General features: G+C 38.4%; 1 protein-coding gene across 4 annotated transcripts in view; it reads left to right on the top strand.

The window, feature by feature from the left end:
• Positions 1-27169, top strand: part of PIGU (phosphatidylinositol glycan anchor biosynthesis class U) — a 94728-nt gene that overhangs the window by 5161 nt on the left and 62398 nt on the right. For all 4 annotated transcript variants that reach the window (XM_077872839.1, XM_077872838.1, XM_077872840.1 and 1 more), the window contains exons 2-4: positions 9668-9732; positions 23225-23284; positions 24141-24203. In XM_077872839.1, the coding sequence (XP_077728965.1) occupies positions 9668-9732; positions 23225-23284; positions 24141-24203 (188 nt within the window). The remainder of the gene's footprint in view (positions 1-9667; positions 9733-23224; positions 23285-24140; positions 24204-27169) is intronic.

The raw sequence follows: 27169 nt of genomic DNA, 5'->3' as shown, positions 1-27169 counted from the left end.
TGTTCCACTGATCTATGTGTCTGTTTTTGTGCCAGTACCACACTGTCTTGATGACCACAGCTTTATAGTACAACCTGAAATCTGACATTGTGATGGCCCCAGAAATGGTTTTCTTTTTTAAAATTCCCCTGGCTATTCGGGGTCTTTTCTGATTCCACACAAATCTTAAAATAATTTGTTCTAACTCTCTGAAGAAAGTCCATGGTATTATGATAGGGATTGCATTAAACACGTAAATTGCCCTGGGTAACATTGACATTTTCACAATATTAATTCTGCCAATCCATGAGCATGGAATATTTTTCCATCTCTTTGTGTCTTTCTCAATTTCTTTAGAAGTGTTCTATAGTTTTTAAGGTATAGATCCTTTACCTCTTTGGTTAGGTTTATTCCTAGGTATCTTATGCTTTTGGGTGCAATTGTAAATGGGATTGACTCCTTAATTTCTCTTTCTTCAGTCTCATTGTTAGTGTATAGAAATGCCATTGATTTCTGGGCATTGATTTTGTATCCTGCCATGCTGCCAAATTGCTGTGTGAGTTCTAGCAATCTTGGGTTGTAGGCTTTTGGGTTTTCTATGTAGAGTATCATGTCATCGGCGAAGAGGGAGAGTTTGACTTCTTCTTTGCAGACTGCCCAAATTATAATAAAAAGTGAACCTCCTGGCCTTTGTAACAGAACAATCCAAGGTAGATCCTGACTTCAGGCCTAACTGGATCCAGAGACTCTGTGATCTCATCAGGACTAATTCTTTCTCCATCTTGGCATGGACTAGGTTCAGGAGGGCTCTTCTTGAATATTGGCAAGATTGGCCCCTAATAGCCTCTGACTTTTATACCCTCAAAGTATCGGGTCCCTTGGAGAGGGTGACTATTCTTCAATAAGCATAACAAAAACCTTGGAACCAAGTCACATTGAACTTATTTGGGTAATATGCCAATTTGTAAGCCAAATACTGTGGTCAGCCTAAGTCATGTATCTTTTCTACTTCTGGAGCTCCTGACTGGCTCAGTGGTGGAGCGTGTGACTCTGTATCTTGATGTTGTGGGTTCATGCCCCATGTTGAGTGTAGATATCACTTAAAATAAAATCTTTAAAAATATATAGGGACACGTGGGTGGCTCAGTGGTTGGGTGTCTGCCTTTGGCTCAGGGCGTGGCCCCAGGGTCCCAGGATCAGGTCCCACATCGGGCTCCCTGCATGGAGCTTGCTTCTCCCTCTGCCTGTGTCTCTGACTTTCTTTCTTTCTCAGTCTGTGTCTCTTATAAATAAATAAATCTTAAAAAAAAAAAAAAAAAAAAAAAAAGGAAAACCACAATGCTGCTACTAGAAAAGGGGGAAATTGATGCTGGGTGGCAAAAATAACAGATAGCCATAATAGGGAAGACCTCTTTCCTATGTCACTCATTTCTACAGACTATTGGTTTATTTGATAGTCCAACTAAAATGTATAGAGATTTCTTGCTTGACAAAATGCAAGCATGTGTTTCTTAGTTCAGTGAAAATAATAACCACACTGATGTAATGCTTTCTATGTAACAGGCCCTGTTCGAAGCGTTTTAGATATGTTTAAGAACTAATTTAATCACCAAAATGGCTCTAAGATGTAAATGGCCCTACATGTTAATTTTTTTTTTTTTAAGATTTTATTTATTCATAAGACACACACAGAGAGGCAGAGACACAGGCAGAGGGAAAAGCAGGCTCCATGTAGGGAGCCCGATGTGGGACTCAATCCTGGAACTCCAGGACCATGCTCTGGGCCAAAGGCAGGCACCAAACTGCTAAGGCACCCAGGCGTCCCAAGCCCTATATGTTAATACCCCATTTTATTTTATTTATTTATTTATTTATTTATTTATTTATTTATTTATATTTATTTATGATAGTCACAGAGAGAGAGAGAGGCAGAGACATAGGCAGAGGGAGAAGCAGGCTCCATGCACCGGGAGCCCGATGTGGGATTCGATCCCGGGTCTCCAGGATCGCGCCCTGGGCCAAAGGCAGGCGCCAAACCGCTGCGCCGCCCAGGGATCCCAATACCCCATTTTATAGATGAGAAAATGAAAGCACAGAGAGATTAAGGCACATAGGTAGTGTTTTATGTGAATAGCTGGCAGTCTTTAGGCATTTCTGTTCCGCCAAAGTTCACTCTATATCATCTTGTATAGAAACTTGTTGGATGGGCAGCCCCGGTGGCTCAGCGGTTTAGCACTGCCTTCAGCCCAGGGCAGGATCTTGGAGACCTGGGATCGAGTCCCACGTTGGGCTCCCTGCATGGAGCCTGCTTCTCCCTCTCCCTGTGTCTCTGCCTCTCTCTCTCTCTCTCTCTCTCTCTCTCTCTCATGAATAAATAAATAAAATAAAAAACTTGTTGGAGATACTTTTGGAACATTCTTTTTTTTTTAATGATTTTATTTATTCTTGAGAGACACAGAGAGAAAGAGAGGCAGAGACAGAGGCAGAGGGAGAAGCAGGCTCCATGCAGGGAGCCCAACGTGGGACTCCATCCCAGGAGATCACACCCTGGGCTGAAGGCAGGCGCTAAACCGCTGAGCCACCCAGGGATCCCCACTTTTGGAACTTTATAAAATCATATTTGGTCTTTTCCTCAGCCTTGACCTAGTGATTAGGAATCAGTATAGGCTTAGCTTCTTGGGTTCAGGGTAGAGCCCAGGCTATTAGCGCTTATTTAGAAACCTACCTCCAATGCAGCCATGAGGGTCAGGGTTAGGAAGAACACTTCTGACAGCATTACTTTAAAAAAAATCAGGGCAGCCCAGGTAGCTCAGTGGTTTAGCGCTGCCGTCAGCCCAGGGCCTAATCCTGGAGACCCGGGATCGAGTCCCACATCGGGCTTCCTGTGTGGAGCCTGCTTCTCCCTCTGCCTGTGTCTCTGCATCTCTCTCTCTCTCTGTCTCTCTGTGTCTCTCATGAATAAATAAATAAAATCTTAAAAAAATCAAAACCTTTATCGTTAAAAGGGAGAATTAGTAAGCCACACACAACAGTGTATTGTTCAGTGAATTATGATAAGGTGAACACTTTTGTAGTCGTCATCCAAATCAAGAATCAGAACTTTGCCACTTAATCCAAAAGCCTTTTTGTATCCCCATCTCAGTCACCGCCCCCTAACCCCCTTCATTAAGTAACTATTATCCAGACTTTTATACTATAGTCATGACATCTTTGCATTCTTTTTGTTTTATTGCTCGAGTGTCCTAGTCACTACAGCTTAGTCTTGCCCCTAAACAAAAGTTGTTGGTTTTTTTTGTTTGTTTGTTTTTAAGATTTTATTTATTCATGAGAGACACACAGAGAGGCAGAGACATAGGCAGAGAGAGAAGCATGCTCCATGCAGGGAGCCTGATGTGGGACTCGATTCTGGGACTCCAGGATCATCACTGGGTCAAAGGCAGATGCTCAACCGCTGAGCCACCCAGGCGTCCCTAAACAAAAGTTTTTATATGTGTTTTAGGTCTCCCTTAATCTTTAAGGTCTCCGTCTATCCCAGCTTTTTCTTTTTTTTTTTTTTTTCTGGTCTCAACAAAAGAGACAGGGTCTCGCTATGTTGCCCAGGCTGGAGTGCAGTGGCTATTCACAGGTGTGATCCCACTACTGATCAGCACGGGAGTTTTGACCTGCTCCGTTTCCGACCTGGGCCAGTTCACCCCTCCTTAGGCAACCTGGTGGTCCCCCGCTCCCTGGAGGTCACCATATTGATGCCGAACCTAGTGCGGACACCCGATTGGCATAGCGTACTACGGCCCAGAACTCCTGGGCTCCAGCGATCCTCCTGCCTCAGCCTCCTGAGTAGCTGGGACTACAGGCGCACGCCACCGTGCCCGGCCCATCTTTTTCTTATTGTTGAAGAACCCAGACTGACCTGCAGAGTTTCCTATAGTTTGGATTTTACTGATTGTAGATTCATAGTACAGTTAACATGTTCTTGCATCCTCTATATTTCCTGCAAGTTGGCACTGGATCCAGACTCTGGATACTACTACCTTTTTTTTTTTAGCTTTTTACTTGAAATAATTTTAGAATTACAAAACATTTGCAAAGAGAGTACAGAGAGATCCATATACTGTTCACCTGGCTTCCTTTAATGTTTACATCTTACATAATCAAGGTACAGTCTTGGAGACTAAGAGAATAACATTGTTATAATACTGTTGAACAAACTGTAGTTGTTCAGAGTTTACCTTTTATCCCATTGTTCCTTTTTGTTATAGCATTTGATTCAGGATGCCATATTGCATTTAGTTGTTATGTTTCCTCGTTCTTCTCCCATGGTTGAAAGTTTCTCAGCTCTTCATTGTCTTTTATGACCTTGACACTTTTGAAACATACTGGTCAGGTATTTTGTATAATGTTCCCCAGTTTGAGTTTGTCTGATGTTTTTTCATAGTTAGATTGAGATTATGGATTTTGGAGAAGAATCCCACTGAAGTGAAGTGATCCTCAATGTATTGGATTGGGTATATATCTTATTGAAAGATCTTATTACTGGTAATGTTATGCTTAATCCTTTGGTTATGATAGTACCTGTCTTGTTTCTCTATTGTAAAGTTGCTATCCCTTTTTAATTCATAAATATTTGGGGGATATATGTAGGGACTCTGTAAATATCTTGTTTCTCATTAAGATTTTGCCCACTAGTTTTTGCACTTATGGGTTGATTTGCCTGCACCAATTATTACAATGTGGTTCTAATGGTGACTCTTCTATTTCCCTCATTCCCTCTTCATTTAGAATTGGGATTCTTCTGTAAGGAAGAGTTGTCCCTTCTTCCTTATTTATTCAGTCATTTATTTTATATCTGTATGGATTCATAGGTATTTATTTTATTCTCTGGATTATTATCTATATTATCTTTATTTTGGTGCTCAAATTGTTCCATCTTTGGCCATTGGGACACTTTCTGGAACCACAAGATGCTTTCTTTAGGCTTATCCAGTACTGAAATCAACCACTCCTCCAAGGAGCCCTGCTTTCTTTTATTGGATGTTATTTAGAAAGCAAGATCTGGATGTTAGGTGTGTTCATTGCTATGGGAATGACATTATCTTGGGCCTTCTGGACTAGAAATATAAGGATACTACTTCTTTTGAACAAGCTGAATGCATATCCTTCTTGATATGAGAAGCTTAAAGACAATGTTTGTCTTATGCTAAATGATATTTTTTTATGATCAACCATCGGAAAAATATATCAAGATAACTAAATAAGAATTTTTGCTTCATTCAATTTATCAGTTAAGAGTTTAGACACTTTATTAGGGTGCCTGGCTGGCTCAGTCAGTAGAGCATGTGACTCTTGATCTTGGGGTTGTAAGTTCAAGCCCCACGTTGGGTATAGAGATTACTTAAAAATAAAATCGTAAGAAGTTGAGACACTTGGGACGTGTGGGTGGCTCAGTGGTTGAGCGTCTGCCTTCGGCTCAGGGTGTGATCCCAGGGTCCTAGGATCGAGGCCCACATCGGGCTCCCCATAGGGAGCCTGCTTCTCCCTCTGCCTATGTCTCTGCCTCTCTCTGGGTGTCTCTCATGAATAAATTACTTAAATCTTAAAAAAAAAAAGTTGAGATACTTTAGCTGAAAAAAAAACATATTTTAGAATAATTGGCAATAATTAATTAGTTTTTATAGTTAACTATTCTGAAAATTTAGTTGTTGGATAAGAATTCCATGAATCAGAAATTTTATTTAATTTCTCTGGTGTACTTTTCACAGATGTTATTTTGGGGTGTACTCTAGGAAGAAGAATGGCTTAAAGTTATGGGTTCTTTGTGTTGTTGGGTTTTTTTCTTTTTAAATGAGTATTTTGTTTTTTCCCCCATACAGGCATTTTATGAAACGTATTTTATTTTTTTTTTTTATTTTTTTTTAAAGATTTTTATTTATTTATTCATGATAGTCACAGAGAGAGAGAGAGAGAGGCAGAGACACAGGCAGAGGGAGAAGCAGGCTCCATGCACCGGGGGCCCAATGTGGGATTCGATCCCGGGTCTCCAGGATCGCGCCCTGGGCCAAAGGCAGGCGCCAAACCGCTGCACCACCCAGGGATCCCTGAAACGTATTTTAAAATGTTCCCAGCAAAACATTATTGGGACCTTGTTATATATGTTAGAATTTGGGGCCCCTGATTATTCTTTTATACATGGTGTAGATTCACTTTTATATTCTAGAGGGTTTTGTTACTCTATAACTCAGATGTTCCCAAATGTACTGTAGACCATTCCAAAGTTTTCAATCTTGTGCACCAAAATATGGACATTATAAAAAGTTTATCATAAAGATCAATTTATTCCAGTGAAAATATTTTGAGTTTATGTTCTTCCTATACTTTTTAATGCTATAGATGGTGGTAGTAAATGGTAGTGGTTTTTTTTTTGTTTTTTTTTTAACGTTTTTTACATGAGGTTGACTCTTCCCTCAGGTCAATTATCTATTAAGTAATATGAGATCATATTTAATCATGAAGATAGCAGAGCCATATTCCAGGTACTTGCCAGAGAACACATTAACAAATTCATAGGTGTACAATGTCTAGCAAAGGCATATCTGAGAGAAATTACGTTTCGGACAACTGACTGAAAGTATACAATTTGTTCTTCTGGCTACATACTGAAGAATCTCCCTCTGGATTAAACCAGTGAAGAATTATGACCCTGGACAGCATCTTTTTGGTCCTTTGTTGAGTTGCTTTTACTGCTCTGTGGTCAGATGCTATTGGCTAAGTGGGGAGTTACCCTGTGAAGTGGCCTGATGAATCATGTCCTTGGGTCTACAGTAAAGATATTAGTGAAGGGTTTAATAATTGTGTTACACAGCAACCTCTTTATGTGGCTCCTTGGGGGAAGTTTCTTTTTGGTCCTCGTATAAGGATGGGTTATAGCTGTCTTGAGCAATAGCATTAATTTTACAGCCAGTATGTGTAACTGTGTAACTGATTACGTTTCTTTCTAGGGTGGGTCCATGAAGTTTAAAGCCATATTTAAGACCCACTCATTATAAATATATAGTTGTTGTTTTTTTTTCTTCAAATAGGCTTTGTAGCTTTGGTTTTGTTTTGTGTATCTTTGAATTGGTAATTCAGTCACAGGTTTCAGAAATCAAAGGTACAGAAGACTATATGATTAAAAGGCACCTTTCCACACTTTCCTTTAACCACCCATTTGTGTTCCTGGAGGGACCAGTTTCTTACATGTACTTCTGAGACATTGTAGGCATATATAAGCTTATACATTTTGTAGTTTCTGTGTGTCCCTTTCATATTTTTTCTTACCCTTCACTCAGTGTCTTTTAAATTTTTCCTGTTTCTTTCTAGTAATTATGAGTTAATGCTCATTGCTAATGATTCAGAAAATGAAGAAAAGGTAAAAGAAACCAAATATTTTCTATAATCTTATCAGCAGAGATGGTTGCTATATTTAAAATTTTTTTTTAAAGATTTTATTTATTTATTCATGAGAAACACAGAGAGAGGCAGAGACGCAGGCAGAGGAAGAAGCAGGCTCCACGCCGGGAGCCCAATATGGGACTCGATCCCGGGTCTCTAGGATTACACCCTGGGCTAAAAGGCAGCACTAAACCGCTGGGCCACAGGGGCTGCCCTATTTAAAAAAAAAACAAAAAAACAAAAAAAAAACACATTTTTTAAAAGATTTTATTTATTTATTCATGAGAGACAGAGAGAGGCAGACACAGGCAGAGGGAAAAGGAGGCTCCATGTAGGGAGCCCAACGTGGGACTCGATCCCGGGTCTCCAGGATCATGCCCTGGGCTGAAGGCAGTGCTAAACCGCTGAGCCACCCGGGCTGCCCTATATTAAAATTTTTAATATCTAAGTTTTATGCTTATTTTGAGATATTCTCATTGAATACATATATTCATTTTCTCTCAGTTAAATGGATTAAGGCTTATAAATACTTAAATAAAATTCGATCATATTGACATGCTGTGTTATGTCCTGCTTTTCATTGAAGAATATTTCACGGACATCTTTCATTCAGTAAATGATTATCTGTAATATAACTTTTAATTTTAACTCTTAACTTTGAAATAATTTTAAATTTTCAAAAGGTTGCAAAAATAGTACAAAGAATTCCTGTTTACCCTTCACTCAGCGTCTTCTAATGTTAACATCCCACATAATACACTGACCTAAACCAGAAGATTAACATTCATACAATATTAATATCTATTATTAGAATTTTATCAGTTGTACCACTAATGTGATCCAAGATTTTTGTGGTCCAAGATTCAGTCCAAGATCCCACATTACATTCAGTTATTGTGTATCCTTAGTCTCTTCCAATCTGGAATACTTCCTCAGACTTAATATTTTCTTTCTTTTCTCTTACTTTCTTTTAGAGAGCATAAGTAAATTGAGGGGAGGGAAAGAGGATCTCAAGCAGATTCCCTGCTGAGCACAGAGCCGGACCTGGGGCTCCATCCCACGACCCTGAGATCATGACCTGAGCCAAAATCAAGAGTCAGACTCAACCAATTGAGCCACTCAGGCGCCCCTTAATACTATTAAAGAGCACTGTCCGGTTATTTTGTCTCTTGATTTGGGTTTGCCTGGTGTTTTCTCATGATTAGATTGAAGTTATGCTTTTTTGGCAAGGATACACATTTTTGGCATAAGGACCACAGAAGTGTTTTTTTCCCTACTCAGTGAATCATTTCAGGAAGTACTTGATGTTGATAGTGTGAACTGTTCAACGTATTGCTGGTGATGTTAACTGTGGTCACACAATTAAAGTAGTGAATGCCAAGTTTGTCCACGTAAAATTATTTTCCCCTTGCAAATATGGTTTCTCATATTTTTACTCACTGATTTTAGTATCCCTAACAATCTTGTCTTTCAATATTATTACTGTGGGGTCTGCCAACTGGTGATTTTCTATTTCCACCTTTCCTTCTACATTTGATATTTATCATTCTCTGTAAGAAAGAGCTTTCTTTTCTCTTCCACTTATCTATTTATTCAGTTATTTATATCACAGTATGATTTTTAACTATAAAGTGTTTCTATCTAGGTATCTATACATACACATGTATACATATAATTCATTTAGGTAAATCTCTACTAATGGAAATTAGGATTATTTTTTATTTTTCAGTCCTCTGAGCACTGTAATAAACATACAGTTATTTCCCTAGGATAAATTGTTGTAAGAACAATCATTTCAGTGTCAAAAGACATATACTTTAAAAGTACATATTTCTATGTAGAAAAGTTAATACATGTCAGTCAAATATGCAGCACATAAAAGTGACTGCCCATTTCCCCACACTAGGAACAGCATTTCTCACCAGCTTCTAATTTGTTGTCATATTTTCGGGAATAGAGCAAAGTATACATAAACACTTTTTAGAGTGGGTAGAAATTACAAGGAAATCAGAGAAAGGTCATAGTTTAACGTAAAACTTTCTCCTGAGAGTTGCCCCACAGTGGAAAGGAATGTTCTTTATGGAAAAAAGTTCCACATCATCTGAAGTGTTCAAGGTTTACAGCCACTTGCTGGGAATGAGGTAAAGGGGGTTGGACATACCGTGAGGCCCTTCTTGTTCCTGGGAGTATCTAACTCTTTGGTCTTTGGCCATCTGCATATGTCTCTGAAGTAAGCGTGAACTTGGATGTTTTTACTTTTCAGTGGTTGAAGGCCTCTCACTGTTGGACTTGGGAGTGTCTCCGTATTCTGGAGCAGTATTTCATGAAGTAAGTGTTCTTGTTTTCTTTTCTGAGTACTAAGAGTAGTTTATAGTCACAAATACCAAAGTCTAACCTCTGTTTTGTACAAATATTTGAAAAGATCTATTTTTGAAAATCATGTTTAGAAACAGACCTTTTTTAGATGTCCTCTGCATAGGAAGGAGATTTCACAATTGCAGTGGAACTGATCCAGATTAAGATTGTAATTTGGGAAAGCAGATGAGACTTCTGTAGAAGTTACCATTTTTATTGGCAAATAAATTGTAAAAAGTTCCCAGTTCACAAATACGTTGTACGCTAATTGTCATGTAATTGGTTTTTTGGAACATGCTTTCTCATGAAAACTGTGTCAGCAATGCTGGTTTTTTTCTTTTATTTTTTTAAAGATTTTATTTATTTATTCATGAGACACAGAGAGACAGAGAGGGGCAGAGACACAGGCAGAGGGAAAAGCAGGCTCTATGCAGAGAGCCTGACTTGGGATTTGATCCCTGGTCTCCGGGATCACACCCTGGGCTGAAGGCGGCGCTAAACCACTGAGCCACCCAGGCTGCCCAACAATGCTGGTTTCTTAGAAAGCCCACAAGAACCTATTTAACCCATAACATTAGTTCTTAAAACAGTAAAATCATTCTTAGGTCACCATCATCTCTTGCTTGGGTTCCTGCAACAGCTTCCTGACAAGGCTTTCTCCATTCAGTCTTGCTCCTTTACTTTTTATTCTGCAGCCAGAGTTATCTTTCTGAAATGTGAATCTGAATGTTGTTAGTGTCCTGCTTAGTACCTTTGCTCACCACTGAATCCAAGATAAAAACCAGACAGTGGCATACAAAGCCCTGTGGGTCCTGCTTACATTAACCACATTTCTTTCTTTCTTTTTTTTTTTTTTTTTTAAAGATTTTATTTATTTATTCATGACAGACACAGAGAAAGAGAGAGAAAGAGGCAGAGACATAGGCAGAGGGAGAAGGAGGCTCCATGCAGGGAGGCCCGTGGGACTCGATCCCAGGTCTCCAGGATCACACCTTGGGCTCAAGGTGGCACTAAACTGCTGGGCCATCGGGGCTGCCCTAACCACATTTCTTTCCACTCTCCCTTCCCCATTATTTTTTTTTTTTTTAATTTTTTCCCTTCCCCATTACTATTGGCTATATCGTTTTAAAGTAGAAGTCTTCTAATTTGAATTCTTAACCCCTCATTATTTATTTATGTATTATTTTTTTTAACCCCTCATTTTTACAATTGTCTCCCTCACACATACTTTGAGAACAACTTTTTTCTTTCTTTTCTTTCTTTTTTTTTTTTTTGTTCTTCTGTCTAGTTTTCTGAAAGCATTCAGCCTGGTTCTCATGGAGATAACAACTAGCTTTTGCATTCTTATTTCATTAGTTTTGTATTACTATCTAATTGAACCACAATAATAAGAACTGCTAGCAGAAACAGGGACAATTTAAGACTCTTAATAAGCATACAATTCAGTTATTGGGAACAGATGTGTGTGTGCATATGAAAGCATAGTCCACTAGCCATGAGGGCTTGGTGTGCGGTAGTCGTTGGGCAGTATGTTTTCTAGACAGAATAGGAACCCCTTGAGAGAGTTCTAACATATTTCCATTATGCCCCAATACTATAATCTCTCTTACCTATGTGCTTTTGCTCATTTTGTTGTCCCTTTATGGAGCGCTATTTTTCCCTCTTTTTGTGATTGGCTCTATTATTTAGGTATTAACTTAGATTTTACCTCCTTCTAGAAGCCATTCCTCATCACCTAGACTGATTAGTTGTTCTTCCTGAACATCTTCCAAAGCATCTTGTGCTTATACATTTAGTGGTTCATATATTACTCTTGAAATTGCCTCAAAACTTGTTTTACATATCATGACATATATTCCTCAGAACAAGTACTGGCAACTTTTCACTCAGTATTCCTAGTGCCTGACTCTATACCCATATATGTATTCCAATCCCTCCCTTTCTTCTCTCTTTTAATAAAGTTTTGTTAACTACATACCCAATGCCAGCTACCCTGCTAGATGCTAGGGATACAAAACAAGACGCAGTCCTTGGCCTCATGGTATTTATTTCTGAGAGCAACAAATAGTAAATAGTAAAAAGGAAACAGATTTCAGAGCAAAGAATATCACCATAAAGATGGTTATTTCATAATATTATTCAACAAGAGAACATAACAATCCTCATGTTTATGCACCTGACATCGGAGTTTCAGAATACATAGAGTGACAGAACCGCAGGAGAAATAGATGAATCCACAATTATAGTCAGAGATTTCAATATCCCTCTCTCAAGGATTAATACCATAAGCAGACAGAAAATCAACAAGGATGTGGAAGCCTGGAATAGGATGTCAACCAACTTGACCTCATTGACATTTATAGAATATTCTATTCAACAATAGCAAAACACATAATCTTTTCAAGTGTACATGGAACATGTACAAGAGAGACCATATTCTGGGTCATAAAACAAGGCCCAATGAATTTAAAAGGATTAAAATCATACAAAGTATATTCTCTGACCTCAATGGAATTAAATAAAAAATTAATACTAGGAAGATGTCTGAAAAATCTCCAATTATTTGGAAACTAAGTAACATGCTCCTCAATAACCTATGGATCAAAGAAGAAATCAGAAGGGAAATTAGTATATTGAACTGAATGAAAATGAAAACACAACCAATCAAAATATGTGGGATGTCACCAAGCAGTACTTGGGGGAAATATATAGTGCTAAATGCCTCTATTGGAAAAGAAGAAAGGTCTCAAATTGATGACCCCTGTTTCTACCTTAAGAAACTAGAAAAAGAAGATAAATTTACCTCAAACTAAGCAGAATAAAAGAAATGAGATCTGAGTGGAAACAAACAAAATGAACATAATAGCAAAAAACACTGAAACACAATTAGTTCTTTGAGATGAACAATAAAATTGATAAACATTTGGGAACGAGGATATATATTCAGTATCTTGGTTGACTTTTCATGAGTGTATACATAGGTCAAAACTTATCAAATTGTGTACTTTAAATATGTGCATTTTATTTTATACTCATTATACTTCTATAAGGCTGAAGTTAAGAAAAAGTGGGGGCAGCCCGGGTGGCTCAGGGATTTAGTGCTGCCTTCAGCCCGGGACCCGATCCTGGAGACCTGGGATCGAGTCCCATATCGGGATCCCTGCATGGAGCCTGCTTCTCCCTCTTCCTGCCTCTCTCTCTCTCTCTCTCTCTCTGTCTCTCATGAATAAGTAAATAAAATCCAAAAAAAGAAAAAGAAAAAGTGGGATTTCAGTTAAATCATAAATAAGTACATGTAGAAAAATAAAACTGAGTACAGGGTAAAGAGTGATGGTCATGTATGTGTCCGTATTTTATAGTGTGTTCAAGGAAGACACTCCAAGGAAGTGAAATTTGAATAAATGATCTAAATGAAGTTAACAAGCCATATATGATGACTTCCCTGATTTGGGAATGTGGTTGGCATTTGTGAGAAGAAGGCAAGTGTTGCTAAGGCAGAATGAGCAAAGAGGAAAATATTAAAGACAAGTTGTGAGAAGTTAGGAGTCAGATTATGTAGCAGTTTTTATAGACATGGTAGTTCAGATTATCTATTTTTAATATAATTATTTTTAATGTCTAGAATTTATAATATGAAGGTGAGAGCTTCTTCCCAGACTCAAGTTTATAAATTCTCAATTGGCTGGTGAGCCCAGTTAGGATACTTCTTGTCTGATTTAGTTTCTAGGAAGACTTCATTCAAATCCTCAATGGTCATTTGATCAAATGGAATTATGTTCTTCATCTTCTCCAGCTCTATCATATTCCTCATTCCTGGAGAGAGACCAAAACTCAGCACAACTTTTTACATCTTTTTTCGTCAGCATCCTGGAATAGGAAGATCATTTAACTTCTCAAAGTCATTTGCCAAGCCAGCCTTTACCACACTGGCCATGTGTAAGTCTAATTGATAGCAGGTAGATTCTTAGGTAGAGTAGCCAGCTTGGTGGTAAGGGTCTCATTCCAGGACTTTAGGAAGTTAAGTGGTCTTTTGGTCTTGGGTTATGATCTCCCTAAGGATTACTCAGTAAATGCCTTTCATTTTTATTTTTATTGATTGATTGATTGATTTAAAAGATTAAGTAGTAGATTAAGTAGTCTCTGCATCCATACATCCAGCATGGGACTTGAGCTCATAACCTCAGATCAGGAGTCACATGTTTTACCGATTGAGCCAGCCAGGTGCCCCTAAATGCCTCTTAGAACAAGTTTTTGCTCAGCCATCTTGAGATCATTTACCAGTCCTGGTGGTCCACAGTAGCAACTGGATTTTGTTTTTACTATGCTGAGAAAATGGAGACTTTTAAACCAGGAGAGAAGTGATTATATTTATTTTACATTTAAGAAACACTGCTGTGGATACTGTGAGGGTAATTGACTGTAGGGGCAAGAGGTAAAGCAGGGAAAAAGATTAGGATGGATGCTTAGGCAGTAGTTTAAGAAGATGATGGCGGCTTGTAGCAGTGTGGTAACAACAAAGATGATGAAAAGTGATTAGATTCTTTGAAAAAGTACTTAGGGTAGCCGGGGTGGCTCAGCAGTTTAGCACCGCCTTTGGCCCAGGGCGTGACCCCAGGGTCCTGGGATCGAGTCCCACATCGAGTCCCACATCGGGCTCCCTGCAGGGAGCCTGCTTCTCCCTCTGCCTGTGTCTCTGCCTCTCTCTCTGTCTCTCATGAATAAATAAATAAACTTATAGTTATAAAAACAATTAAAAATAAAATTTAAAAGTAATTAGAGGGACACCTGGGTGGCTCAGTGGTTGGGTGTCTGCCTTCGGCTCAGGGTGTGATCCTGGAGTCCTGGATCAAGTCCCATATCAGGCTCCCTGCATGGAGCCTGCTTCTCCCTCTGCCTATGTCTCTTCCTCTCTGTGTGTATGTCTCTAATGAATAAATAAATAAAATATTTTTTAAAAAGTAATTAGATTTTAGTCATATTTTTAGAATTAGACCTATTAATAGATTTTATATGAGATATGAAAGCAAGAGAGAATTCAAAGATATGATTCAAAGATAGTACGTTCTTGTCCTGAACAACTGAGTGAATGGTGGTATTATTTAGTGAGATGAGGCATACTGAGGGAGGAGCAGGTTTTAATGGGGTGGGAAATAAGAGTTCAGATTTCACCATATTAAGTATAAAGACATCCAAATGATGATGTTAAGCCAATTGGCTATACAAATGTGAAACTTGAGAGGTTTAGGCTGGAGATATAAAATTGGGATCTGTCAATCTATAGATGATACTTGACAATGGGCTTATTGTGATCACTTGGTGTGATAGCCAGCTTCCATGATGGCTCCCAAAAATTTCTAACTCCTGGTATTCACACTTGTAGTCCTCTTTTACATTGTACCAGAGTTGGCTCATGTGACCAGTAAAATATGGCAGAAATGATGGTATGTCATTTCCTAGATTAGGTTATAAAAGACCCTGTGGCTTATATCTTGGACTTTTCTGTTTTGATAAGACAGAGAATAGACAACCTTTATGAGGAGTTTGGTTCTAAAGGAAGATCAAGGAAATGGTATAGTAGCTGAAGGCAGATGTATAGGAAAGACATTTTATTTTTTATTATTTTTTTAAAAGATTTTATTTATTTGAGAAAGAGAGCACATGAGCAGTGAGGGGAGGGGCAGAGGGAGAGGAAGAAGCAGACCTTCTCCCAGCAGGAAGCCCTACTTGGGGCTGAATCCCAGGGCCCCAAGATCATGACCTGAACCAGAGGCAGACAGCCAACCGACTGAGCCACCTAGGAACCCTGGAAAGACATGTTAAATATGAGAATCTGCCCTATATTTATCACAGCATAGCCATGATATGGAAGCATCCCAAGTGTCCAGGGATAGTTAAATGGACATGCGCACACTCAAACCTACCCATACTTACACACACAGTGGAATATTATTCAGCCATTAAAAAAGAGTGAGATCTTGGTATTTGCAACAACATGGATAGACCTAGAGGGCATTGTGCTAAGTGAAATAAGTCAGGCAGAGAAAGACAAATATCATATGTTTTCACTTATATGTGGAATCCAAAAAAACAAAGCAGGGGGCGCCTAGGTTGCTCAGTTGGTTAAGTGTCTGACTCTTGATCGTGAGTTCAAGCTCGAAATTGGGCTCCATGGTTGGCATGGAGCCTACTTTAAATAAATAAATAGAAAGCCTGCTTTAGATAGATAGATAGATAGATAGATAGATAGATAGATAGATAGATAGAATAACAAGTGAATAAGCAAACAGAAAGGAGAAACAGACTCATAAATACAGAGAACAAACTGATAGTTACCAGAGTGGAAGGGGGTGTGGAGGTGGACAAAATAGGTGAAAGGGAGTGGGAGATACAGGCTTTCAGTTAAGGAATAAAAGGTACAGCATAGGAAACATAGTCAGTGGTATTATAGTAGCATTGTATGGTGACATGATAGCCACACTTGGGGGAAACATAGCATAATGTATAAACTTGTTGAATCACTGTGTTGTACACCTGAAACTAATGTAATACTGTGTCAACTACACTTTAATGAAAAAAAATTATGTGGGAGAACCTGGCTAGCTCAGTCAATAGGCTCTGTTTTTTAGAGCCTACTTAAAAAACAGGAAGAAAAATAAAAACAGAGGGGGACAAATCATAAGAGACTCAAGTATAGGAAACAAACTGAGGGTTCCTGGAAGGGTGGTGGTTAGAGAGATGGAGTAATTGGGTGATGGGCATTAAGGAGGGCACTTGATGTAATGAGCACTGCAACTTGTGGATCACTAAATTCTACCCCTGAAACTAATAATACACGATGTATTAGCTAAGTTTAATTTAAATACAATATTAAAAAAAAGAAATAACATGTAAAAACTATCAAAATTTAAGAAAATAAAATACCAAAAAACCAAGAGAATCTGCATATTTAGTTGCTGATGGGAATAATCCTGTGGATAGAGAATTGATGTAAGAAAGGATAATTGAATGAGCAGTATCTTTGAGGAGGCAAGAAGGGATATAGTTCATAAGGGGAGGATTTGACTTCAGCTAAGAGGAAAGGAAGTTTGTTCATTGTTAATGGGTGATAGATAGGGAATATAGGTATAGATACAGGAAGTTGGTTAACTGGATAGTGGGAAAATAAGGTGGTTCTCATTTAATTGCTTTTCTCAGTAAAATAAGAAATGAGGTTGTCATTTGGAAGTGACAAGTGGGGAGGAAAGCTGAAGGTTGAGGATAGGGCAAGATGTGAAAAGTCCTTTTCAGAAAAAATATGTCAAACAAATGAATGGAAGAGCCATATCTAGTCATATAACCATTATTTAAAATGTTTCTTTGAGAAAATGCATTCTTACTCCTCACCAGTATATGGTTGGGTGTTTTTACGTGTAAATAAAAGGGGATAATGGTATGAGATAGTAATTTCTAACTACAAGAAGCCTTGTTAACTCTATACTTGTGTAAAATAACCCCTTTACCACTGAACAATTGCTTACACCAAACATAGTGGGGATGACCTCAAAGTCAGAGTCCCTTGCTTCTTTCCTGATTATGAGTTAATTTGCCTGTAAGCTCAGTGTTCATAAATATAGAGATATCTATATTTCAATAGTTTCTTTAAGTAATAAAACATAAATAAATAAAATTATGTCAAACCAAGTGAAAAGAACACTTTGGAAGATAAAGTTCATCGTTGCTTTGCTTTTTTTCCTTTTCTAGTCTACAGGCAGTTTTATTATCTAGTTCTTAGGGAAATGTAAAAGTGGAGAAGAAAAATTTGCACAGAGAAAAAGAGAATTTGGCAACCATGTTAGATTCTATGACTACCTTCGGCAGATGTTTCTATTTTCTGTGGTTAGCCAAGTACTGATTGTAAAATTGTGAGTTCGTTCATATTTACTCTACCCTGATTGGGAATGGTCACCGACATGGAAACAGCATGAAGACAAATTATATTGACTGTATACTTCTCTATAATAATATATATAATTAAACTAACTACTATGTACCTGTTAGCTCATTATGGAAACCAGCCCATTTGCTGATAGGCTTTTTGAGAATTATTTGTTTTGTAATTTCGGAGACCTACTTCGTCCCATTCTAAACTATCTAAAGCATCAAAACACTTTGAAAGCAGGTTATTGGTAATCTAAATATCAAGTTACTACTTCTTACTAACAAAGATAAATGCAAAAAGAATCCATTAGTAGATAGTTATAAAAAGTTTAATTCTTTTAGAACTTTGAAAGGCAAAGTTGATGCCTTTGTGTTTTTGTTTTTTGTTTTTTTTTGTTTTGTTTTTGTTTTTTAAAACAGGAGGTTGGGGCAGCCTGGGTGGCTCAGTGGTTTAGCGCCGCCTTCAGCCCAGGGCCTGATCCTGGAGACCCAGGATCAAGTCCCACATGGGGCTCCCTGCATGGAGCCTGCTTCTCCCTCTGCCTGGGTCTCTGCCTCTCTCTCTCTCTCTCTCTCTCTCTGTGTGTCTCTCATGAATAAATAAATCTTTAAAAAAAAAAAGAATAGAAAACAGGAGGTAACAAGTTGATCTCAGACAGCTAACATACTGACGTTTACTGTATGTGTGTTGGACACTGTGCTAAACACTTTGTGCCCATTACCACTTACTCCTCCCAAGAACTTTGTGAAATAGATCATATTCTTATTTTATAAATGAGGACTCTAAGGCTTAGAGAGAGAAAAGGTATACACATGGAACCTTGCTTTAAACCTGAGTTTGATCCCAAATCCTTGTTCTTTCTACCACACTCACTTGCTGTCCCTAAAAAGCCTGTAGTGACCTTTGCAATATTATAGGACACATTTTTGCATGTGGTTGCCAGAGGTGCTCCTGAGTCACCAGCAAGGGCTCACTAAAACCAAGTCATGTACTATTCTTCTGGTTCTGGTAGATTGGTGAACTGGCCAACTCTCAGTAGGCCAACTCTCCTGCTGTTTTATGGTATTGGAAAGTATCAAGATAGCCGGGATTGAGGGACTGAGATCCTAGAGAGGAAGGTACCAAATGTGAGACTGAGAGTCTGTACTGCTTTCTCCTTAATGCATTTATCAATATGTAAGTGCCACAGGCTGAGACCAGAGAAAGAAAGGAAATTGATGGTTAAGAGGCTAAAGAGCTAAGCAGAGCTATTGTCAGTCTCACAGTGCTAGAGAACTACAAATTCAAGTGCGTGGTCAACCAAAGTGGCAGGGCTCTGGTAAAGGTTTGGCAGCGGTGGTGGCTGCTGCTTCTTCTGTTTCTCCTCCTCCTCCTCCTTCTCCTCCTCCTCCTCCTCCTCCTTCTTCTTCTTCTAAGATTTTATTTCTTTATTCATGAGAGACAGAGAGAGAGGGGCAGAGACATAGGCAGAGGGAGAAGCAGGCTCCCCATGGAAGCAGGTTCCCTGTGGGGAGCCTGATGTGGGACTCGATCCCAGGACCCTGGGATCACGACCTGAGCCAATGGCAGATGCTCAGCCACTGAGCCACCCAGGTGCCCAGGTCTTGGCTTCCAGTTGGGTCCTCTGAAGGACTACACTGAATGGAGGAATAAGGGTAGACCACATATAGATTAGTCTTAACAAAAACTAAATTCAGCTTAATTACCTAGCTCTAATTAGATTAAGGTGATGCAATTCTGTTTTAATTGCTTGCCAGAAGTTGAAGAAATCCTTTCTGGAGGAAAACACCTCATATAGGACCTCTACAATGTCCATCATTCATTCAAAATTTACCAAGCATAGGGATAGAAAAAAATAGGCACTAAAGATTCACAGGTAATGCAGATACTGGAGTTATCAAACTTGGACTCTAAAATAACAATGGCCAGTGATTAATATGCACAAAAAATAAGTCCAAGGTAGAGAATTTATCTCTGGGAACTGGAATATATAATAATGAATCAAATGGAAATTCTAGAACTGGGAAGCATAATAGCAAATTAAGAATGCAATAGGCAAATTTAACAGCAGATTAAACAAAGCTAAAGGAGGATTTGTGATCTGGAAGATAGATCTATATAAAATACCTAGACTAAAGCTTGGAGAGAAAAGGATAGAAAACAGAAAAAAGGGATCCCTGGGTGGCGCAGCGGTTTGGCGCCTGCCTTTGGCCCAGGGCGCGATCCTGGAGACCCGGGATCGAATCCCACGTCGGGCTCCCGGTGCATGGAGCCTGCTTCTCCCTCTGCCTGTGTGTGTCTCTGCCTCTCTCTCTCTCTCTCTCTCTGTGTGTGACTATCATAAATAAATAAAAAGTAAAAAAATAAAAATAAAAAAAAAGAAAACAGAAAAAAAAAGAGATCTATGAGATATAGTAAAAAGGTTTAACATACATATAAATGGAACTCCATGGGAGAAGAGACAAAATGAGGCAGAAACAATATTGGAAAAAAAAAAAAAGAAACAATATTGGAAGAGATTAGTAGTGGAAAAGTTTTTCAAAATTTATGAAATATTTCAATTCAAGAAGCTCTATAAACCCAAGCAGGATAAATTCAAAGAAAAACATACATTTTAACAAAACTGCTCAAAATCAAGGACAAATTTCAAGCAGCCAAAGGAGACATTATCTCTCAGAGATGAAGGTAAAGACATTTGCAAGAGAATAAAAACTGATAGAATTTGTTTCCAGCATTTAAAAAATTATAAAAAGGCAGGATTATGGTCTTCAACAGCATCATGGAATATAAGAAGGAATAAGTAACAGTGAAAAAGGTAGATATGTGGGTAAATCTAAATAAATATTGGCTGTATAAAACAATAATAATGCTTTATGGGTTTAAAATACATGTAGAATTAGGGGATCCCTGGGTGGCGCAGCGGTTTGGCGCCTGCCTTTGGCCCAGGGCGCGATCCTGGAGACCCGGGATCGAATCCCACATCAGGCTCCCGGTGCATGGAGCCTGCTTCTCCCTCTGCCTGTGTCTCTGCCTCTCTCTCTCTCTCTCTCTCTGTGACTATCATAAATAAAAAAAAAAAAAAAATACATGTAGAATTAAAGCTATAGCACCAGTAGCAGAAAAGGTTGAGAGTAGCTATATGGATTTAAGGTATTCAAAGATCCTTATATGATCTAGAAGGTAGTAAAAGTAGTCACTTATATTACATGCTAATTAAAGTCAAAGACCTATTCCATAATTTGTGGGTTAATCACTGAAAGAATGGTAGCTAAGTGTATAACCAATAAGCTAGTAGAGGAGAAAATGGAATAATAAAAAATAATGCAGAAGCAAGCAAGAAAGAGAAAATGGGACAAATGGAAAATAGTAAGATGGTAAACACAAATACATCAGTAATTATATTAAATGTAAATAGACTAAAAAACTAAAAGATAACAGTTGTGAGATTAAAGAAAATAATTATTTGCTGCTTTTAAGAAACATATATATGAGGACATACAAAAAAGTAGAGTGTAAATATATAGGAAAAGATATATCGATCAAACATTAACCCAAAGAAGCTGATGTAGATATACAGACATCGGAAAAAGAAGACTTTAAGGCAGTAAACATTATTAGAGGTAAAGAGGATTATTTTATAATGATAAATATAAGAGTTTACCCAGAAGATACAGTAATTCTACATGTAAATATATCTAACTACATAGCTTCAAAATATATAAGGCAGAAATGACATAACTAAAAAGAGAAGTAGACAAATCCAGTTATGGAGATTTTTAATATACTTCTGTCAATCACCTGATACAACTAACAGACAAAAGAAATCAGTAAGGATATAGAAGATTTGAACAAATTATTAACATAGTTAACCTAAGTGTTATGTATAGAATGCTGCACCCAGAAGTATTAGTATGCACATTCTTTTCTTTTCCAGTGTACATGGAATATTTACCAAAATTGACCATATAATGGACCATACAGCAAGTCACAACACATTTTAAATTATTGAAATGATAGAGTATTTCCTAAGACCACAGTAGAATTAAGCTAGAAATAAATTATAAAAATATAAAAAGAAAACTTAAAATAATTGGAAATTATACAGTATACATTTCTCAAAGAAGAAATCTCAGTGAAAATCAGAGGTTTTTTAAAAAATATTTCATTTATTTATTTATGAGAGAGAGAGAGAGGCAGACACAGGCAGAGAGAGAAGCAGGCTCCATGCAGGGAGCCCAATGTCGGACTTGATCCTGGGATTCCAGGATCACGCCCTGGGCTGAAGGCAGATGCTCAACCACTGAGCCACCCAGGCATCCCGAAAATCAGAGTATTTTGAAATGAATGATATTGAAAAGCCAACATTTCAAAATCTGTGTGATGCAGCTAAAGCCATATTCAATGGAACATTTATTGATTTAAATGACTACATTAGGAAAGAAGAAAGCCTAAATATCAGTGATCTATGTATCATTAGAAAAAGAAAAAGTAGTTGTACCCAGAAGAGATTGAAGGAAGGATTATATATTGTATTATAAAGTTAGGAAATTAATGAAATAGAAAACAAAAGTATATTATTCAGAAAAGCCCAAAGTTTGTTCCTTGAAAGACTGATTAAATTGAGAAATCTTTGACAAAATTGTCTAGATTAAAGAGAGAAGGTACAAATTACCAATATTGGGGATGAAAAAGGGAAAATCACTATAAAATAAAAATTATATATTATTAATTAAATATGACAGTAAATTTGAAAATTTAGATGAAATGGACAAAATCTATAACTTACCTAAACTGGCAAGAAAAAATAGCAAATCTGAATAGTGTTTTGTGATAGAAATTGAATCTGTAATAAAAATATTTTAAAGAGGGCAGCCCGGGTGGCTCAGCAGTTTAGCGTCACCTCGGCCCAGAGCCTGATCCTGGAGATCCGGTATTGAGTTCCACATCAGGCTCCCAGCATAGAGCCTGCTTCTCCCTCTGCCTGTGTCTCTGCCTCTCTCTCTCTCTCTCTCTCTCCCTCTCTGTCTCTCATGAATAAATAAATGAAATCTTTTTAAAAAAATCTCTTAATGAAAACTCATGCCAGGATGACTTCACAGTGAGCAAATTTCCCCCAGTATATGAGGAGGCAGTAACACTAATGATATAAAACATCTCAGAGGACAAGAGGCAGTAAAAGATTTCCCAATTTATCTTATGATTTCAGTAATCTTGGTCCACTATGGAGTTTCCCTTGGTTATTCTGTACGGCTTAGATCTAAAACTTACCTCGTACCTTTAATATGTTTACAGTTCCTCAACAGATATTTAACACATGTTGTATTTTGTCCTCTTTACTCAGTTCAGCAGATAGTCCCCATGGCAAAAAATGATCCAGTGACCCTAAATTATTCTCCCTTGTATGGACACTGGCCAACTACTACAGAACAGTATTCTTGGAAAGAGAGATTTTTGCTGAGAGAATAGCTTCTTTCCCATTCCCTACTCTGGAAACTGATAATAATAAGATTTAAATTAATTTATTTGTTGTTTGTTTTTCTCCTACAGACTCCATTAATAATATACCTCTTTCATTTCCTGATTGACTATGCTGAATTGGTATTTATGGTAAGTAACCTTCCATGTAAAAGCAATATGTATATATCTTTAGAGTCTTTTATCTTGTCGTTTTTGAGAAAAATTATCTTTGGGGAGCTGAGGAGTTTCTGAGAGTATAAAAGCAAAAACCTATCCTTAATTTGAATTCAAGGAACTATGATAGTATTATGGAAGTACGGGGAGTAGTCTGACATCTGACCACTTCCAATTCCTTATACTTGCTTTCTGGACTATGTAGTCTCAAACTTTGTAGCACCAAGATTCTATGATTGGTTTTAATTGTGGTGCCAGTATAGAGGCACCTGAATTTCCTAAGCCAGTATAGAGGCACCTGAATATCCTAAGCATTCTGCCAAGAGATTCCATGCAGTGGACATAGGCCTGATGAGACTCTCAGGGGCAATAACCTTCAAAGCTGAGATGACAAGGCTGTTTTGAGAGATAGTAATTTGGAACACTTGCCTTATTATGTAGGGTTGAAAATCTGGGTCAGGTAGGAGGTGTACTGAAGTCTTCCTTAATCGTTATAACGGCTGCTGTTTATTGAGGACTTACTTCATGCTAGGCACTTGACACATCAGGCCTGCAGAACCCTGGATGTTATTCCTGTTTTACAGAAGACTTAAGTAACTTGCAGTGAAAAAACAAATGGATACACCAAGCTAACATAAACCTTGATGGGTGACAGTCCTCAGGGTTTTCTAGTCACATCTCCCTCAAGGCTTTATCTTTGGGTAGTCAAAGCGAGAGTTGAGGTTCTGCCTGACTGTAAGACTTCATTACCGAATAGGCCACCACCATCCAAAAGCTCTAGGCCCTGGCAGCATTCCATCACTCCTACACTATCATTTCTTTCTCTTGACAGATAACTGATGCACTCACTGCCATTGCCCTGTATTTTGCAATCCAAGACTTCAATAAAGTTGTGGTAAGTAGTCTGTGGGTGAGACAAAACTGGAGTTTTTGGTAGTCTTCTGGCCTTTGTGATTACAAAGAATCAAAGGTCATGTATTTAAGGATCCACTGTTTAAAAATACTAAGAAGTGGAAGAGAGGCTTCTGGCCTGAAAGCCAGCCCTGGAATGGCCAAAACAAAGCAATGAAACAGCTTTATTAACAGATACAGAAAGGTCAGTTTAATTTATGTAGCTTAATATCCATTTACCTGTGCAAGTTCAATTCGGGAGCAGTATTGAACTACAATTCTATTAATGAGGACCCTTAAAAATCTTCCTTTCATGAATGCAGCTTTTAACTGACAGCATTATGTCTCTGAGGTAAAATTGGATTCCCAATGTAGTTTTTTTTTTCCCTGCAAAGAGCAATCTTATTTGGAAAATTTGGCATGTAGTAAATGCCTGTAGAAAGTATTGATGTAAACTTTAGTCTTAATCCATTTTTGGTAGCCAAGGGAAATGGCATATTGTGACCATTTTCGTTTTCCTGGGTTCTAAGAGAGTTAACAGGTTAACCATATGTACTATCCATGTAGTTATTTTAAAAATTGGCTGCAGTCCTCCTTGATTAGCTAGGAGCCACTGAGAGGATTTAGACTGGAGTAAGAGAAGGCTGCATCACATTGGTGTTGTCTGTTTATTGTTCATTTTCACTTCTGTTACCAAGTCATTGAACCAGAAGTAGCAGTCTGCATTTCTGTGGCACTGGTCATTAGTAACAAAGCTGGTGAATTCTAGAATTGCGGACTTCGAAAAGATTTATAAGATATCTAGATTAGCAATTCTTAACTCGGTGTCCATTTAAGATTTAATAGGTCTATAAACCCTTGAAGTAGGGACACCTGGCTGGCTCAGTCAGTAGAGCTTGTGACTATTCATATAAGGGTTGTGAGTTCAGGCCCTGCAGTGGGTGTAGAAAAATAGTTAAAAAAAACCCAAAACATTACATTTTAGAGACATCACTAAGACCCAGGGAGTGTACATCTTAAACCAGTGGAGTATTTGGGACAACATAGATAAACCTGAGGGCATTATGCAAACTGAAATAAATTAGACAAAGACAAAAACTGTATGACTTTTTTACATGTGGAATCTTAAAAGGTCAGCCTTGGGGGGGGGATACCTGGGGGTTGCAGTCGATTAGGGATCTGGTTCCCAGTATTGGCTCAGGTCCTGATCTCAAGGTCGTGAGATCAAGCCCTGTGTCGGCCCACTCTCAGCACAGAGTCTGCTGAAGACTCTCTCCTCTGTCCCCTACCTCACTTTTTAAAATAAATCTTTTTTTTTTTTTTTTTTAAGTCAAATTGGGGAGCCTGACTGGCTTGGTTAGTAGAGTATGCAACTCTTGATCTTGGGGTCATGAGTTCAAGTCCCACATTGAGTGTACAGTTTATGAGTCAAACTCATAGAAACCGAGTAGATTGGTGGTTGCCAGAGAGTGGGTTTGGGGGTGGGGGAATTGAGAAGATGTCAGTCAAAAGGTACAAACTTCCAGCTGTAAGAAGAGTAAGTTCTAGAGATCTAATGTATAGCATGATGACTATAGTTAATATTGTATACTTGAAAGTTGCTATAAGAGTATATCTTAAGGGTGCCTGGGTGGCTTGGTTAAGCTTCAGCGTTTCGGCTCTGGTCATGGTCTCCTCATAAGCTAAGACATGCAGAGATAAATTAGCTCCACCTTGGAGATTTTGTTTTTAATTCAAAAATTTCTATTGAAATATGCATATGGAAAAGCAGACAGCATCTGTATATAAGGTGATTAATGATTACAGAGACAGTGCACCCAAGTAATACACCTTTTATTTTTAATTTTTTATTTTTTTAAGATTTTATTTATTTATTCATGAGAGACACAGAGGCAGAGACATAGGCAGAGGAAGGAGAAGCAGGCTCTATGCGGGAGCCCAACGCGGGACTCGATCCCAGAACTCCAGGACCGTGTCCTGAGCCGAAAGCAGGCAGACACTCAACCGCTGAGCCACCCAGGCGTCCTGGTACTATACCTTTTAGGCCACTTTTAACCTCTCTTGTGATAGCTTTAAATCTCATCATTGTCAGGGCACCTGGGTGGCTCAGTCAGTTAAGCATCTGCCTTTGGTTCAGGTCATGATCCCAGGGGTCCTGGGATAAAGTCCTGCATTGGGCTCCCAACTCAGTGGGGGAGTATGCTTCTCCTTCTATCCCCTGTTCATGCTCTCTCACACTCTCTCTCTTAAATAAAATCTTAAAAAAAAATAATAATAATCTCATCATTGTCAAGGCTGCTGAATATATCTGGAAATATTTATCTTTGAATTTTAAATGGTACTTCTTAACCTCACATATTTTTATACTTTTAATATTTTATTGGTGTGCATGTGTGTGCTCATTTTTCCTTAGACTTTTAGTCATTTTTCTATCTCTGACTGATACAGTGGGGATTTTTTTTTTTTTTTTTTTTTACAGTGGGGATTTTTAAAAAGGATTTTTGCTGTTCTTTGGGGAGCTGAGTCAATATTGGGCCTGTGAGGCCAGGCATGATGGGGGCTTTGCTGGTGAGATTGGGGCAGACAAAAAGAGACATAGCAGAAAATCTGGGGAATGCTGACTTGACTGCCCTTCTCTCCTGCAGACTCTCCTTTCATAAAATCTGTTTCAAAGTATTTGTGGAAGATTGGAGTTACAAGGAAGTACTTTTCTTTAGTTGTTGGTACAGTGTCACTTCTGCCTTGGATCTGCACGTGCCTGTTGAGCTGTCCCCATCTCCTCCTGTAGTCGTGCTGGCTGGCTTCCAGCCTGCGGAATGGATATGCATTCCCACCTGTCTCTCTGGCTGCTCCTGGACGAACTCCCTGTTTCCTTCCAACAGCCTTCTCTATGGGTCTCACTCCGTCCAGGTGGCCTTCGTTCTGCAGGAACTCCAGAACCCTTAACTAGCAGGGACTCCTTTCTCTACC

Source organism: Canis aureus, chromosome 26 (assembly GCF_053574225.1).
Source record: "Canis aureus isolate CA01 chromosome 26, VMU_Caureus_v.1.0, whole genome shotgun sequence".
Taxonomy (NCBI): Eukaryota; Metazoa; Chordata; class Mammalia; order Carnivora; family Canidae; genus Canis; species Canis aureus.
The sequence above is the reverse complement of the archived record's forward strand: the minus strand, read 5'-3'. Positions and strand labels throughout refer to the sequence as shown.